We start from the raw sequence: 16002 nt of genomic DNA, 5'->3' as shown, positions 1-16002 counted from the left end.
AAATGTCTTCAATTTATTTTCTTATTTGTTTGGCAAAACTTGAAAACCAACTGAACTGAAACTAACATGTGCAACATTTTTAGACTATCAATTTACTTTGTACAACCTCTGTGAATTCATTTTTTTCCACACTGTTCTCCATATCAACTCTGCTAAGACATTTTGCCATCTTTCAACATTTTGCTAACAATGGTTTAAAGTAATACTTAAAAAAGGTCAAAATTCTATGTTTCCTGCTTTTTAAATGTGTGACTGTAAACTCAATACTTTTGACTGTGGACAAAACAAGACACAATGATAAACATTTTTGCCATTTTCCGACTTTTTATCTAACAAACAATTAATTAGTTGAGGAAATAAGCAATAATGAAAATAATTGCATTGTGTCCTCTTCAAAGACAGCTTAACATTACAGAAGCTCTCCAACATGAAGCCTGTATCTTTGGCTGTGAACTAAATGCTATGTTTGACTGACACTGAAACTCTGCACATCGTCTCCACTTTGAAGCATGGTGGTGGCAGCATCATGATGTGAAGCATGGTGGTGGCAGCATCATGATGTGAAGCATGGTGGTGGCAGCATCATGATGTGTAGCATTGCGGTGGCAGCATCATGATGTGAAGTACGGTGGTGGCAGCATCATGATGTGAAGCACGGTGGTGGCAGCATCATGATATGAAGTACGGTGGTGGCAGCATCATGATGTGAAGCATGGTGGTGGCAGCATCATGATGTGAAGCATGGTGGTGGCAGCATCATGATATGAAGTACGGTGGTGGCAGCATCATGATGTGAAGCATGGTGGTGGCAGCATCATGATATGAAGTACGGTGGTGGCAGCATCATGATGTGAAGCATGGTGGTGGCAGCATCATGATATGAAGTACGGTGGTGGCAGCATCATGATGTGAAGCATGGTGGTGGCAGCATCATGATGTGAAGCACGGTGGTGGCAGCATCATGATGTGAAGTACGGTGGTGGCAGCATCATGATGTGAAGCACGGTGGTGGCAGCATCATGATGTGAAGCACGGTGGTGGCAGCATCATGATGTGAAGCATGGTGGTGGCAGCATCATGATGTGAAGTACGGTGGTGGCAGCATCATGATGTGAAGCATGGTGGTGGCGGCATCATGATGTGAAGCACGGTGGTGGCAGCATCATGATGTGAAGCACGGTGGTGGCAGCATCATGATGTGAAGCATGGTGGTGGCAGCATCATGATGTGAAGTACGGTGGTGGCAGCATCATGATGTGAAGCATGGTGGTGGCAGCATCACGATGTGAAGCACGGTGGTGGCAGCATCATGATGTGAAGGCTTACATCTACTAAATGCTGACTTTAAGGGGGTGAATACTAATGCAGTCAGTTATATTATGTTTTATATTTTGAAATAAATGACATTACTTTGTAGAAATCTGTTTTCACTTTCACATAGAAGAGTCTTTTTTAGAAAAAAAATTTGTCTAAAACAGCACATAAATTGGCTTTAATTCACTGTTAAAAAGCAATGAAGGGGAAAACTTTCCAGGCGAGTGAGTACTTTCTGTAGGCACTGGAGTTACTTTTACCATCTTTTTGTGTTTGGAAGCTCCTTTGCTGCCCTTATTTACAAAGTGCTAATCTCTGACACTAATTCCTGTATTTTGAATTTCTTTCACAGTCTCGGTGGCAGAGGACACTAAGTCGGTCGAGGAGGAACCTGATGTGAAACCGGCGGCTTCAGACCTGATCCAGTCCAGCTCGTCACCGTCGTCTGAAGGTGAGTGACCAGAGTAATGGTGCTACAGAAGTTAATGTCTTTCACGAAAAAACAGCTTATTGCAGATTAATATTCTCATCCTGCATACAGACTTATCAACAATTCAATTCTCCCTTTAGGAAGTTTATGCACCTGCTAACATGGCTATATGGCAAACATACAGGCTTTCTGATGTTTGGTGGTAAAGAATTGTGTGTTACTGTGGTGAAATATGTAAAGCAGATCACGATATTTCATATTTAACAACTTGATGTAACTGTTGCTATTAATATTTTAATGCCTTTTACTTCTTACTCTTATTCACAAATTCTCCTCATGTTCCCGTAGGCAGAGACAGCTCGTCACCAGCAACAATGTTGAACGGGATGAAAGTGGTCAAACTTTCAGTACCACAATTAGACCCTGTAAGTAGAAAGAAAATGATATAGTATAGTACAGGTGTATTGTACATATATAATAGTACAAGGGTATTGTACATATATAGTAGAGTTCAGGGGTACAGGCCTGATTACCAATAACCAGCATCGGTATCAGGCCTGTAAAGCCTGTCTCAGTCGATCCCTACCAGTTAAAATTGCATATTTTCCTTGTTTTCTTGTTGCAGGAGAGGTTGCGTTCTGCAGACCAAACAGCCAGGTCGACTCCTTCGCCTCCTCTGGTCAAAGTGAAGGACGAGCCGGTGGACGAGGAGTACGAGCAGGCACTGATATCCTCGACGTCTACAGCGAGCGTGAAAGACGAACCTTCAAAGGTGCAATAATCTGAAGCTGCAAACTTGCACACATTTCTGATGGAATTCATTGTACGGTCAATGCTCGATTCTGCCGTTTACCTTGCAGTTGCTGTGGCAAAAATGAATTTTGACAGTAATAAATCTTCTGTACAGTGTTTTGGCACCGGAGGGTCCTTTAAATTTACAGATTTACTGTTCAAATTGGACTCCTGGAATAACTCTTGTGCTTCACTGGTGCTTTAAGCAGCACAGCCTTCTTGTTCTAAAAGATGGAACTAAATTAACACAACACTCTGAACCCTCTGAACCCCAAGCAGGTTTTGTGCATTTTTATGCATTTTTTTTCTCACTATGAGCTCATTTTTCTGTGCAATATAAAATCCTGCACCTCTGTGGAAACAGCACAACCATGACTAGAAGTAGAGAGAACTCAGAAATGTGTTTTGCGCAGTAGAACACATTTACAGTGAAAAAATTTAAGTCTTTTTTACAAGAACTCAAAGAAAACAACCTGGAATCACATCATGCAAATGTACAACATAGTTCAAAGCGTCCACAGATACTCTACATGACTTTACACATTAAAGATATTTTAATATTTACATTTTTACAACCTCTACGAACAAGATTTTTCCCCACTGCTCTGTATGTGAACTACAAAGATGTTTCACCATCCTGATTGTTTCTTCCAACAACTGTTTTTGAGCCATGTTACTTCATTTTATTGAAGTATCTTCTGTTTAGCTCTAAATTTCTCAAATTTGTTTCCATTCTTGTCTCCCTTCTGCTTTGTGAAAACACATCCTGCAGTTCGGCTGAATAGTCTCTGAATTGTTTTGCCGTGTGACTGTCGGTCACAGCTGAGTCAATCATCACTTTAATGTTCTGACAAGGAATGCAGATTTTTTTGTAGCAGCAATTTCTTCTTGTGTAGTTTATTTTTTGGCAGTTTCTTTCAATACCATATAATGTCCTTTTAATGAAATATCACCTGTAAACTTAGATTGTGTTCATTATCTTGACAGAATTACATGTTACATTAGTTCAAGGGCAGCAGGAAAGCTTAAAATGCAATGATTCTTTCTTTTTTTGACGGTTTCTGGTCAAATAATGCAGATTTTTAAATTTTTTTTTCAACAGGCTCTGGTGCAAAAAGCTTATATTTGGCAAATTTTTAAATGCAACTTGTGATTTTGATTAAATAATATGGATTTAGGCGTAGATTTGTTTTTCTGATGGAACTGCACTTTGCATATTTTATGTTATTTTATTATTTGTGTAGCAGTTTCTGGCTCTGATAAATGCTTCAATATTGATTTTTTTAAAGTGATGATTTATCTTTAAATCCTGCTGGAAGATTTTCGACCACAGCATTTTCTCCATTCAAAGACCAGATCTTCTGTCTACAATGTTTGCTCAGATTAGATCCAGACCATCATTGGCTCATCTGTTGTTCTTTCCTGCTGTTTTGTTGTTCACAGGAGGACTTGAGGATCGGATCTGTCTTTTCTGTAACTTCAGGTACCGAAACTCAAACGCTGCCCGTCATCAACCCGTCGTCTCTGCACATGTCCTGTTCGCACTGCAAAAAGAACCTGATTAAAGGACAGACGGCGTTCCAGAGGAAAGGTTCTCCGGCTCTGTTCTGCTCCACCAACTGCCTCACCACATCGCTTCCCACGATCAAAGGACCCACCAAGATCTGCCACAACTGCCAAAAGTGAGCTTCACAGCCAGTTTAGCTTTGATTTAATTTTTGGAGTAACTGACAGTGTGCCTGAAAATGCTAAGTATGACTGAATTTTACCTCTTTTTGATCTTGTTTCCTCTCAGGTTGATCTTTCGGCCTCAGGACATCATTCAGGCTCCGGATGCTAAAGGAGCCATGAAGGATTTCTGCAGCCAGAACTGTCTGACCTCCTTCAACTACAAGAGAAACGCCTGCAACTACAGAAAGTCGAACATCTCCATAAAAACCCCGCAGCCAATCGCACCACAGTCACTCTGCAGCATGTGCGCCAGATACTGCATCGTAAGTCAAACAAAGTGTAACTTATCAACGTTTATGTCCATCCATTTAATCTTTCATTATTTTAATAATTTTACCATTTTAGTTTCACAGAGTTGAAAGCGTCTTCTTCAGACTTTTTTACCAAAAGGACCAAAAAAAACTACAGAAAGAAAAAGCCAAAAAAGGAGTATTTGGCTAAAAATAAAAGTGATCAATGGATTATTAAAGTAATTGCAGATTAATTTTCTGACTACAAACTAATCAGTTAATAGGTTTATTGTTCCAGCTATTAAACGCACAGTGCTGGAGCTAACAGTGGTTTTAAGCGTTGATAAATCTGTCAATAATTGTTTTCATTAAATGAGTTAATGATTAGTTGTTTAGTCTAAAAATTTTGAAAAATGTCAGTCGGTGTTTCCAAAAGCTGAAGATGGCAAATAGCTAGTTTTGTCCACAACCCAAATACACTTAGTCACTTTGTTTTAACATTTTCTTTTTATTTGATCTGAAAAATGTATCAAAAATTTATCGTATTTACAACATTAAAGACCTTCCATGTCACTATTGGTTTTCCAGAATTTTAATTGTTTTAAATTACTCTTTTGTTATTGCATGAGAACAAAAAAAAAAGATTAAGTTACTATCCTATTTATATGATTTAATGATCAAGTATTGGTCTGGCCTGCTTGTTTTTTTTTTTTTTTTTCAGGAATAATATTTTTTCATTTTTGATATTTGATCTTAAGGGATGAAGAAACCCTCCCAAAAATGTACTTTTAAGAGACTTCAATTTGAGACTTGATTTTTTTTTTCCTATTTAAAAAATTATTAAAATAGTTGATGATTAATTTATTTGACGACAACTAATTGCTGCAGCTCTAAAAACAGCTATATAGGTGTCTCACAGTCAATAGTTATGTTTAACTGTATTCTGTTTATTAGAAATCATCAGAAATTCTTTTCCTAGCCTGAATGGCTACAGTTGACTGAAGCATTTTTATAGGACAAATAGTTTCTCTTACAGTGATCCTGTTTTGTTAAACTGCCTTGTACAAATATTTGTACAACCTTTAATAGTACAATAGCAGGACAAATGGCCTTTAAACTCTGTAAACTACATTTTTCTTAGTGAAGGAACTATTATACCTGAGCTGCTTTCTTGTTGTCTCCCTCCAGAGCAAACATGAGGTGATCCTGAGCGGTGCCGTCCACAAGATCTGCAGCGATGCCTGTTTTAACCGTTTCCGAACCGTCAACAACCTGTCGATGGCCGGCTGTGGTAACTGTGGTTCGTACTGTCACAGTAAACCGCTGCTGCTGAAGATGGAGGACGTCAACAAAACCATGTGCAACACCGAATGTTTGGCCAAATACAAGGAGGTACGGAGGCTAAAAACAGAAAATTTGACTGAATGTTGTTGTTTCATGTTGATCACATTAACACCATTTGTGAGCCAAGTAGCACATTGAACCAGTTTGTTAGAGCTCAAGGATGCAAACATCAGGTTTTGGTGATTAATGCCGTTCTTTACCAAAACAAACTTCACTGAGAGCCTTTTACTTTGAAGTTAAAAGGGTATTTTCAGGCCAAGATTTTTATGGTTGAAAACTGTCATTTAGTTTTAAATCCACAGATTGATTTCCTCTGTAACCATCGTGGTTTTTATTCGCTAATGAACACAGTTGTATGGACCTAAATTAGACCTAAAAGGTCACAACTGCAGGTCTGATTCCTGTCACTGACTCTGTACAGATAATTTTTATATAGTGTGCCTCTTATTCTTTATTTCTTCTTACAGAAAACCAAGATATCCCAGCCGTGTACGATGTGTCGAACCACCCATTTGCTGGCAGAGATGATCGACAACAGAAACAGCGACGACTCGGTGAACCTCTTCTGTAGCAGCAGCTGTGTGATGGCATTTAAAGTCCAGACTGTCAGTGCTTCAGGTATCAGACAGCCAGTTTCTCAAGACATTAAACTGTTTACCGGTTTATTTTTCTTTTTTATAGAACTTACTTGTATTCCACAGGTGCTCGGTTGAATTGTGACAACTGTGGAAAACACACGGTGCCGGCTTATCACCTGGCCATGTCGGATACCTCCATCAGGAACTTCTGCACTCTACCGTGTGTCATGACTTTCCAGGTAATCAGAATATAACACGCTGGAATTTTCTGTTGCATTTAACTTAAAGTCAGTTTTGCAAATTTAACATCTCTTTGTGCGTCTCTGCTGTCATGGAATCGGTCAAGGATCTGTCTTGCGATTATTCACTTGGAAATAACTCATGTCATCGCCCTATTCTTGCATTTTCGGATCAGATAATATCTGCTAAACCATCAGTTAATGAGCCAGTCAGATTACACACAGTTGCTGAATTTATCGTTTTGATGCCACACCATTGTTTACAGCTACTAAAAACTGAAAATTTCGTCGGGCTTTTTTTTCTGTGCCTCAGGAAAAGTTCAAGAAATCCCAGAAACAGGTGAACATCTTTACGAAGCTGCCAGTTGGATCAACCCAATTCCAGGCTGTCCCTCCTGCACAACCATATCAAGAAGTCAAAGGGTCGCACAAGCTGAACTGCTTCCAGTGTTGCCGCAACATCACCTTTAAACCTGAGCTCATCCAGATTAAGGTATACTGAAATAAGAGGATTTTAACTTACAGCAACTAATCTTTATTTTCCTACAGGAGAGACACACAGGTTCTAGTAAAGGTGTCAAGATTTCATAAAAATACAATGAGAAGAACTTCTGTGCGTACCAAAATATAAAACCCACAAAATCAGAACCAGAAAATACTTAAAACTAACAGAAATATTTAAACTATGTAATACTCATGTGCTAAATGTATTGGTGCAGGGATCTAGACTGTAACTAAAATCTAAAATGTGAGTTTAAATTTCACTGAGGCTGTTCTAGTGTCTCTCAAGTACTTCCTGCAATACCTGCTGTAAGTTAAATATTACCTTTTCTTGCATGAAGCAGTTCATTTAGTGTTTTATTGCTGATTATTTTCAAAAAACAGGGGAAAAAGTTATGGAGAGGTGGATTTCATGAGCATAAAAGATTGATTAACATGATTCTGTGCCAAAAAATAAAACAAAAGAAACTAAATCTGGTTTTTAATTTCAACAAAGACATAACAAGAGACATCAGTGGTACCAGACTTTATTGGGACATACAACAGGATATCATCTGCATATAGGTGTACTTTAAACTCAAATTTCTGCATTAGTTGATTTAACATATAAAAGTTGGTAGCACCAGTCTTATCAGAGGAAATGTTTGTTTGGAGTCCTGGCAGAGACCTGAAACATGAACGATATAAAACAAGTAACATGAAAAGAAATCGTTCACAATTCCTCAAATATGTATATATGATATAAATGTGTGCAGACTGACCTTTCTGATTGTCTATACCGACTCTGTGCAGGACAAGATAGTTTTTCTGTGCAGTATGGACTGTTCACATGAGTTCAAGAAGGCCAACTACGTGGCGAGCCTGTGCGAGTACTGCAAGATCGAAAAGATCACAAGAGACGCGAAGAGAATCAACAACAAAGACTGTTATTTCTGCAGCGACGGTAAGGAGATGCATGGAAATGTGTTTGTGTACTGCAGATCGAAGCTTCTGAAACATCCTGAATTTAAGCATGTGAATGAGTCAGTCTCTGTCAAATCAGACAAAATCCAGGGAATATGTTGGTGCACCATCTCAGATTTTGTTCAGAGTTTAATTATTTGTTATTTCTGACCCTAAATTAAGTTCTGTAATACTTTTTGGCTGAATGTCATCGATTCTGCAAAGTTTTGCATTTTCACCCTCAAAAAGTCATTTTAAGGGTTCAGTATCTCCAGAAATATGCCTCATACAGCCATTAAAGTTTGGTAAGAAAACAGACAAACTGGTTTCCAACACATCTGAATGATTGAAAGGCCAAATTTTTAATTAGTGCAAGGATGTTCAAAAAAGTGACCTTAATTTGTTATATGTTTGGTCACCCATCCCAACCCCAACTATTCAGAGGCGAAAACAATACAGACTAGATATTCAGACCAGCAGAGATGTTAAAATGGTTTGAAACTCTCAAAATCTGAGACAGTGGAATAACATCACAATCTGAAATGATCAAAGACTGATGCAGTTATTTACTAATTTCCATTTTAACCTGTGTTTTGAAGCTGTGTGAATATTAAGATAAAAGCTCCCTGATCCTGTGATTCTCCTTTCCAGGCTGTAAACTCCTCTTCAGACACGACTTGAGTAAAAACTGGGGTAAATACTGTCACTCCTGCGTTTACTGCCACTGTGTCTCCAAGAAGCTGGTGACGGCTCAGTATGGGGGCTCAACGGAGGAGTTCTGCTCTGAGGAGTGCAGGTCCAAATACACAATGCTCTTCTGCCATGTAAGCAAGGCTTGAACATAATAATTAAATCACAGCTATGAGATTATTTTAGTCTTCCCAAACTGAGCACCGACTCATCGTTTTCTCTCAGGTGGCAAAGTGTGACACCTGCGGGCGTAAAGGGAAACTAAAGCAGAGTCTTCCTTTGCTCGGAGAAGTCAAACACTTCTGTGATCTGAGCTGTCTGCTGCAGTTCTGCAGCAATAAAGCGGCAACTCAGGGAGAAATTGCAAAAGGTTTGTATGCTTGTTTTCATGTTTTCAGCTCAAAAAATGCCACCCTTTTTTTTTTTTTAACTTTTAATTGGGCTCCATATTAATCAAGAAAAATTTAGACCAGGGACTGAACACTGCATTAAGACGTTCTAAGTTTGATTTATTATTCAAAATAAGATAAGCCTTTATTAATCCCACAGTGGCGAAATTTGCATTGTTACAGCAGCAAGCATAGTGCAAACATTTGAGAAATGTAGTATGGAAATAAAAAGTAAATGAAAATATACAAGTACTTGTTCTAAAATATCAGTATTGCACATATCAGTGGTATTGCATGTATTTTTTGATCAATAATAAGACTGATAGTGCATTATTATTGCACAGATTGTACACAAGTAGAAAACTAAGGAAATGGCATGTGTTCTAGTGTTAAAAAAAAGCCTTTATTGTCTATATAAGCTGTACTAACAGCAAACTTAGGATTGGTACTTCTGTGAGTGCAAAGAAAAAACAAATAATAAAAACCAACACCACATTACATTCAGTAATCAAACAATAAAATATATTAGTTCTAAGTATAAAGCTGCGGAGATGAGGCACTGTATGTAATATAAGTGTACCAGAAAAGCAGAGAGCTCAGTACTCAAGACTGCTCTGTCTTTGTATCATTTCCGGCAGATGAAATCTTGAATAAAAAATGACCTTGCGCTTAGCACAGGCATGTCTTATGCATGTGTACGTTATGTACTGATACCGAATCGCGTGACCTAAATATGTAGCGGGCGGCAGGAATTGATGGGACTCAGAAACACCCCCACAATTTAATCCATTGTTCCTTGTATCATTTCTGATGGATAAGTCCTGATAAGTCTGCAGCAGTGGATTTGTAGTGGGATGACAATCGTGATTGTCAGCAAGCAGCTGATGTAGTGTTCACTTGTTGTCATAGTTACAGTGATGCTGTGCCGCTATCTTGCAATGATACAGAAACCTTTAACAAATCCGTGGATCCAGACTATGAGCTGCAGCTCTGCCAAAATCTAATCACTTGGTCCTTGTGTCATTTCTGATCTTCCCTGAAAATTTCATCCAAATCCGTTCAGTCCGTTTTTGAGTAATGTTGCTAACAGACAGATTCACAGAAGGACAAACGTATGCTGATCATCACATAACTCTGCTGCGTTCCTTGGCGGAGTAAATATTCCACCAGAGTGGAGTCTATAATAAAAAGCAATATGAAATATGGTTTTGCACAGAAGGAGATAACATTACTAATAGATAATACTCACGGAAAGTACAAGATGAGTTGCAGCATGAATGAGTGGAGCTCCAAGTAAAATGCTCGGTATGGTTTTTTACAAGTCAGGACGCCTCTAGAGCAAATCTAAATGCAGGCAGAGATTTTAGTAAATTGTTAAACTGACCTAACATTTACCACCCTGATCATCTTTGTACAGCTAACAGTAATTTCCCCCTCTGATACGACTGATTGTGCTTCTTTGCTGCTTGCTTTCAGGTGGTACAGTGGAGCCTACGCCTGTCATCGCCAACGTCATCTCACTAGCTGGTCCTACGACGGGGAAATCTAACGCATCCGACAGAGCAGCCCAGAAAAGTAAACGGACAAATAAGAGAGAAAAGCATTTTCTGTCTTTATTCAGCGGGTTATTTTATTGTCAGAGTCTCATGTTTTGTTCTTGTCTCTGCAGCCACAACATCTCGCTATGAGTTGAGGAACTCTGCACATGTAAGTTGGTGTTTGTTGTGTGTTTTATATACAGTTAAATTCAGTTCCACAAGAAAAAAAACCTGTGTTCACTTAACAAATGAAGATGTTTCTATACAAATATGTTCTGTTTTAGAGATTATTAGTCCATTTTTAGACCCATTTCTGCTCGACCAGCTCTGATATGTCTGGAATTTGTATAGAAGAAAATATTTATGAAGACCTTTGTGGGGGCGCCGCCCTGTGGCTCCTGTGGCCCAGGGGGAGGGGTGCTCTGTTGGCTTGGCCCTGCCTTGCCATGATTGCTGTTCTGGGCTTCGGGGTTCTTCACACTTGCATGTTTGATCAGGTCTCGCCAGCTACTGCCGAGTCCCATTTCAGCGAATGATGGGACCCGCCAGAATGTGCTGAGAATCTCTCCAGAGTCTCTACCCTAAACTCATTCTCTCTTTCACTAGTATCCTCTTCTGGCCTATTCTATTCTATTCTATTCTATTCTATTCTGTTCTATTCTATTCTATTCTATTCTGTTCTATTCTATTCTATTCTATTCTATTCTATTCTATTCTATTCTATCAAGACATCCACAATTATGGTGCTCAGTACCGTTTGTTTAATTATTTATTTATTGAATCTCTTTTTCTTTTGTGTTGGTTTTCTTTTCCTTTTTTTCTTTTTTTTTTAATTGATGGGCAGTTAGTAGTTGGGAATAACACACCACCTTACGATCTTTAATTGCAATAGCACTGCCTGTTAGTTTCGATCCCTGTTCATCCTGTTCATCCTGTTTGACCTGTCCAGTCTTTGTTTCCCCCACACATCACTGAGGTGTAGCACTGCCCTCCCTGGCTTATAATAGGGAATTCTAATAAAGAATGTCTGCTTAGCTTTCAGGGAGGGCCGGTGATGGTCGCACACACGCACTAAATATTAAAATATTTGGCTGCAAGACTAAAATATGCATCAATCTCATACAATGTTGACACCTCTTTTGTGGAGTTAAACAATGAGAACAAATGCAGACAAAAAAAAAAACACCTTTGTGAAATTTTAGCCTGATATATCAAATAGTTTCAGAGATAACTTTTTTAAAAAAAATTATTTCCCTTCCACCCACTTTTATCACATTTTTTTGCACATTGAAATTTGAGACTGTTTGACAATATTTCAGGAAGTTAGAAAGATAATAATAAAGATTTTTAGCTCACTAATAATCAGAGATTTTTTGATCTGCTTGTCCAATATTGCAGATTCTGAATCAATGGCATGATGAGGAATGAAAGTGAGAATTTCAGGTTTTTATTGATATTGTTGTTTAAACACCCTCAAATTTTAATGTGCGAAACAAATATGTTGAAAATGGGTTGACGAGCAATTTTAAAAAAAGATTTATCTCCAAATTACTTGATGTATCAGTCTTAAATTGCACTTCGAATCGCTGATGATTTGAGATGGAATAACCAATATTTGTTGTTTATATACAAGTGGAAGTAGAAAATAATATTGAAACTAAATAGATTTTTGCAAAGTTATAGAGTGTGATGAATACTGAACAGGAGTCCAAATATTTTAGATGACATAACATAAGGAAAATGTGTCAAAGAATATTGCTGTATATCACATCTACACTGTTAAAGAAATGAAAATTTGATTAGATTAGTTTTTGGTGCAGTTTGGACATACCTTTAGAGACAACCAGTTGTTGAAATCTCTGCTCTGCTTGCCGTTACCTAATTTGCAGTCCATTTAATGTTATTAAAATGACTATTTGTAGAGTCGTTATATATTTTTTTAAATCATTTGTCTTTGCCTCAGGTCAATCTTCAGACAGAAACGTTGAAGGTTCATCCTCCTCCTGCCCCAAAAATCCTGAAGAACAAAGCTCTTCTCTGCAGACCACTGGTTCAGAACAAAGGAGTCTCTTGTAAAACACAAACCACTGATGTTGAGGCACAAACAGGTAAAAGCAGACTCTGAATCCACCTCCACGTATTTACTGTAACTTTAGGTAAACTTTTGATCAGCTGACAAAAGCAGATTTCAGTTTAAATGCAATTTACAATAAATTGCCCACTCAATTTTTTTTTCTTTCCCTCCCATTTTGTCTTTTTGCATTTTGAAGCTCTACTTAGAACCTTCTTGAGATCCACCAGTGCAAAATGCAAATTCTAGCAATTTTTCAACTGGTCTTAAGATTTTGATTGGGAGTGTATTTACCATGTTCTTGCATAACTAAACTAAACTACTAAAAATGAACACCAGTGTTTCCTTCTTTCTCTCAACAGATGAAGCCTATCCAAAAATCATGGTGCTGCCGGTTCCTGTTCCGGTGTATGTTCCTGTTCCCATGAACATGTACAGCCAGTGTGCCCCCAAACCCGTGGGCCTGCCGTTACCTGTAAGTCCAACACTGAGCCTGGAGAATGGGGAAAATATTTACACTTTTACCTCCTTCATCTTTGAAATCGCCATTGTCTTGTAGAGATTTAAATAATGGTAGTCTAATGCAGTAAATGTTGAAATATATTTTGAATTTATGCAGGTGTTTTATGTTCTTAAAGTGAAATCAAACCAAGATTAAGCTCTAAGGTAAGGTAGCGTAGGGAGTTGGTTGTTTTAACTCGGGATGTTAATGATTATATGTTAATTGATTAATTGCTGTTCATAACTGAATGAACCGATAAGGGAGAAGACAGACAATATTTTGTAGATTACCTGTGATACCTGTTTACTTTTACTGTTTAATACTTTAGCAACTACAGGCAGTTTTGTGTTGGCAAATAGAGAGCATTGTGGGAGTTTAGCTAGAAAAGGGCACCATGACAGAGTCTCCTGTGATGCTTAATGCCTAACGTCCAGGGCCATCCTTATGTCTGTGAGGTAGAGCGTCCTAAGATGGCGTCATTTTGGCATTTTATTATCTGATAATCTAAGCTGTATGAATGACGTCTAATTGGTTTTGTGTTATTGTTTATTGATCACTAAGGCTGACGATTATTAGGGAAGGAATTGGTAGTAATTTGCACTACCAGTTTTGACTTTGCTGTGGGTGGGAGTGAGCGGTCTGAATAAATAAATTATATGTCAACTAGATGGCTGAAGTCAATAAATGAAGGTAGAAAGAAGATTAAGGCAGTTTTTTTTTTTACAGTATATGTAATATAATTAATACATTTATGAATTTAAGACAATATGTTCTCCTTGTGGGATTACAGAAAACACAAAATCAGTAGAATTCTATTGAGCAGGCATCAATGGTCAAAATGTTGGTGGGAGCGGGTATAAACACAGATAATGAAAGCAAAAAACATGTTTTTGAGAAAGACCAGTCATTTACATCCAAAGATATATTTACCCACAACATATGGCTTTTACCTCATAGTATTCAAAGTGTTTTAAAATGAGTATTTGTAGATCTTCATCCCACATGTCTACTTTAAGTGTCAACGTTGTAAGTAAGTAAAATGTGTATATTAGTCGATCTAGAGCAGTTATTCTTCAGTATCTTATTAAGATTCTGCTCATTAACTGTTCCTCTGTATCCGTTCTCAGCTGCCGGTGCCGATGTTTCTTCCCGTAACGATGGACAGCGCTGAACGCATCGTGGAAACCATCCAGGAGATCAAACAGAAGATCCCGTCTGATCCATACGAGGCAGAACTCATCCTCATGGCCGAGATGGTGGCAGAGCAGGACCAGAAGAACGACAAGCAGGATATGGCAACAGAAAGAGCTGTGGAGAAAGAAACCGAGACACAGGAAGCTCCTGCACCAGATGGTGAGAAGAACTGGATGTTTTAGAAGCAGTGAAAATAAGAAAAGAATGATTTAAACGAGCATCAGTCAGTGGAGAATTAGAGTGCTGCTCCTGGACAACAATGCAGCGACACGAAACATCACTGAGCTTTTCACTGAGAGTTAAAAAAATCAGCTGAAGCATTATTTGTTTTTTGTAAATCTTTAGTTGAAGATTTGCCACCACGCACCATGTTTGATGCACTTTTAGACCCAATTAGCAAAAGTAGAAATATTTGTGAAACATTTTTTAGAATCCACCTGGTCTCCAGGTCATCCAGATTTTCTATAGTAATTTTTTAACTTTAAATCCTAGGATCTCAGATGGTTTTTTTGGAACTGTGTTTTTTTAAACAATTTGACACTAAACAAAAATAATGTGAAGATAAATTATTGCAGGTTGTAATCATGCCCAGTAGGTTATTTGTTGTGTACACTACCGTTCAAAAGTTTGGGGTCACCAAGACAATTTCATGTTTCCATGAAAACTCACACTTTCATTCATGTGCTAACATAACTGCACAAGGGTTTTCTAATCATCAATTAGCCTTTCAACACCATTAGCTAACACAATGTAGCATTAGAACACAGGAGTGATGGTTGCTGGAAATGTTCCTCTGTACCCCTATGGAGATATTCCATTAAAAATCAGCCGTTTCCAGCTAGAATAGTCATTTACCACATTAACAATGTCTAGACTGGATTTATGATTCATTGAATGTTATCTTCATTGAAAAAAGCTGCTTTTCTTTCAAAAATAAGCACATTTCTAAGTGACCCCAAACTTTTGAATAGTAGTGTATGTACGGTTTCAATCCAGCTGCTGAAACCTGGAAAAAGAGTGATTTTCAGCCTGTTTACTGTTTGTAGCGGTCAATAAGTGAGGCAGACTAGACCAAGGTTGGGTTCACACTGCAACAGTACCCATCTGATTTACCACCGTAGCATCCAACCCAACAATCGAAGGAAAAATCTGGTATGTTCTGATGTTCGTCTTGGATTATTTGCCAGTGTGAGGGTTTACAGATTCAGTCTGAAGCCTCCTGCTGTGTGATGCACCAATATTTTCAAATCTTGTACTGAGAGCATGTGAATCAGAATCACAAATAACTTTACTGCCAAGTGAGTCTAGGTAACTGAAACTTACAGTACTCACAAAAAATTAGACAATAAGTACTATATAAAAACAAAAAGACATAAGAATAGCTTCAGCATGTGAGATTAGAGAGAAGAATATCTGTGAAGTTCTGCTTATCCGCATCATGCAACATAATTTGAAAATTAGAGATGTAAAACTCCTGTAGTCTTGAATAGTATTGAACTAAACTCTGTCGCTGCTCA

The 16002-nt window shown here is 38.1% G+C and overlaps 2 protein-coding genes across 3 annotated transcripts in view; one reads left to right on the top strand and one right to left on the bottom strand.

Moving 5' to 3' along the window:
• The window catches only part of si:ch1073-513e17.1 (sialin), a 193501-nt gene that overhangs the window by 124761 nt on the left and 52738 nt on the right, over window positions 1-16002 (bottom strand). The window lies entirely within an intron of this gene.
• Window positions 1-16002, top strand: part of zmym4.1 (zinc finger MYM-type containing 4, tandem duplicate 1) — a 30505-nt gene that overhangs the window by 6836 nt on the left and 7667 nt on the right. For both annotated transcript variants that reach the window (XM_023264121.3, XM_023264122.3), the window contains exons 3-19: window positions 1667-1765; window positions 2093-2169; window positions 2370-2516; window positions 3980-4218; window positions 4332-4530; window positions 5686-5889; window positions 6309-6459; window positions 6543-6658; window positions 6972-7151; window positions 7952-8102; window positions 8753-8925; window positions 9017-9161; window positions 10657-10755; window positions 10850-10887; window positions 12682-12826; window positions 13152-13264; window positions 14419-14644. In XM_023264121.3, the coding sequence (XP_023119889.2) occupies window positions 1667-1765; window positions 2093-2169; window positions 2370-2516; window positions 3980-4218; window positions 4332-4530; window positions 5686-5889; window positions 6309-6459; window positions 6543-6658; window positions 6972-7151; window positions 7952-8102; window positions 8753-8925; window positions 9017-9161; window positions 10657-10755; window positions 10850-10887; window positions 12682-12826; window positions 13152-13264; window positions 14419-14644 (2502 nt within the window). The remainder of the gene's footprint in view (window positions 1-1666; window positions 1766-2092; window positions 2170-2369; window positions 2517-3979; window positions 4219-4331; window positions 4531-5685; window positions 5890-6308; window positions 6460-6542; window positions 6659-6971; window positions 7152-7951; window positions 8103-8752; window positions 8926-9016; window positions 9162-10656; window positions 10756-10849; window positions 10888-12681; window positions 12827-13151; window positions 13265-14418; window positions 14645-16002) is intronic.

Source organism: Amphiprion ocellaris, chromosome 15 (assembly GCF_022539595.1).
Source record: "Amphiprion ocellaris isolate individual 3 ecotype Okinawa chromosome 15, ASM2253959v1, whole genome shotgun sequence".
Lineage (NCBI taxonomy): Eukaryota > Metazoa > Chordata > Actinopteri > Pomacentridae > Amphiprion > Amphiprion ocellaris.
This window is presented reverse-complemented; position numbering and strand designations above follow the sequence as displayed.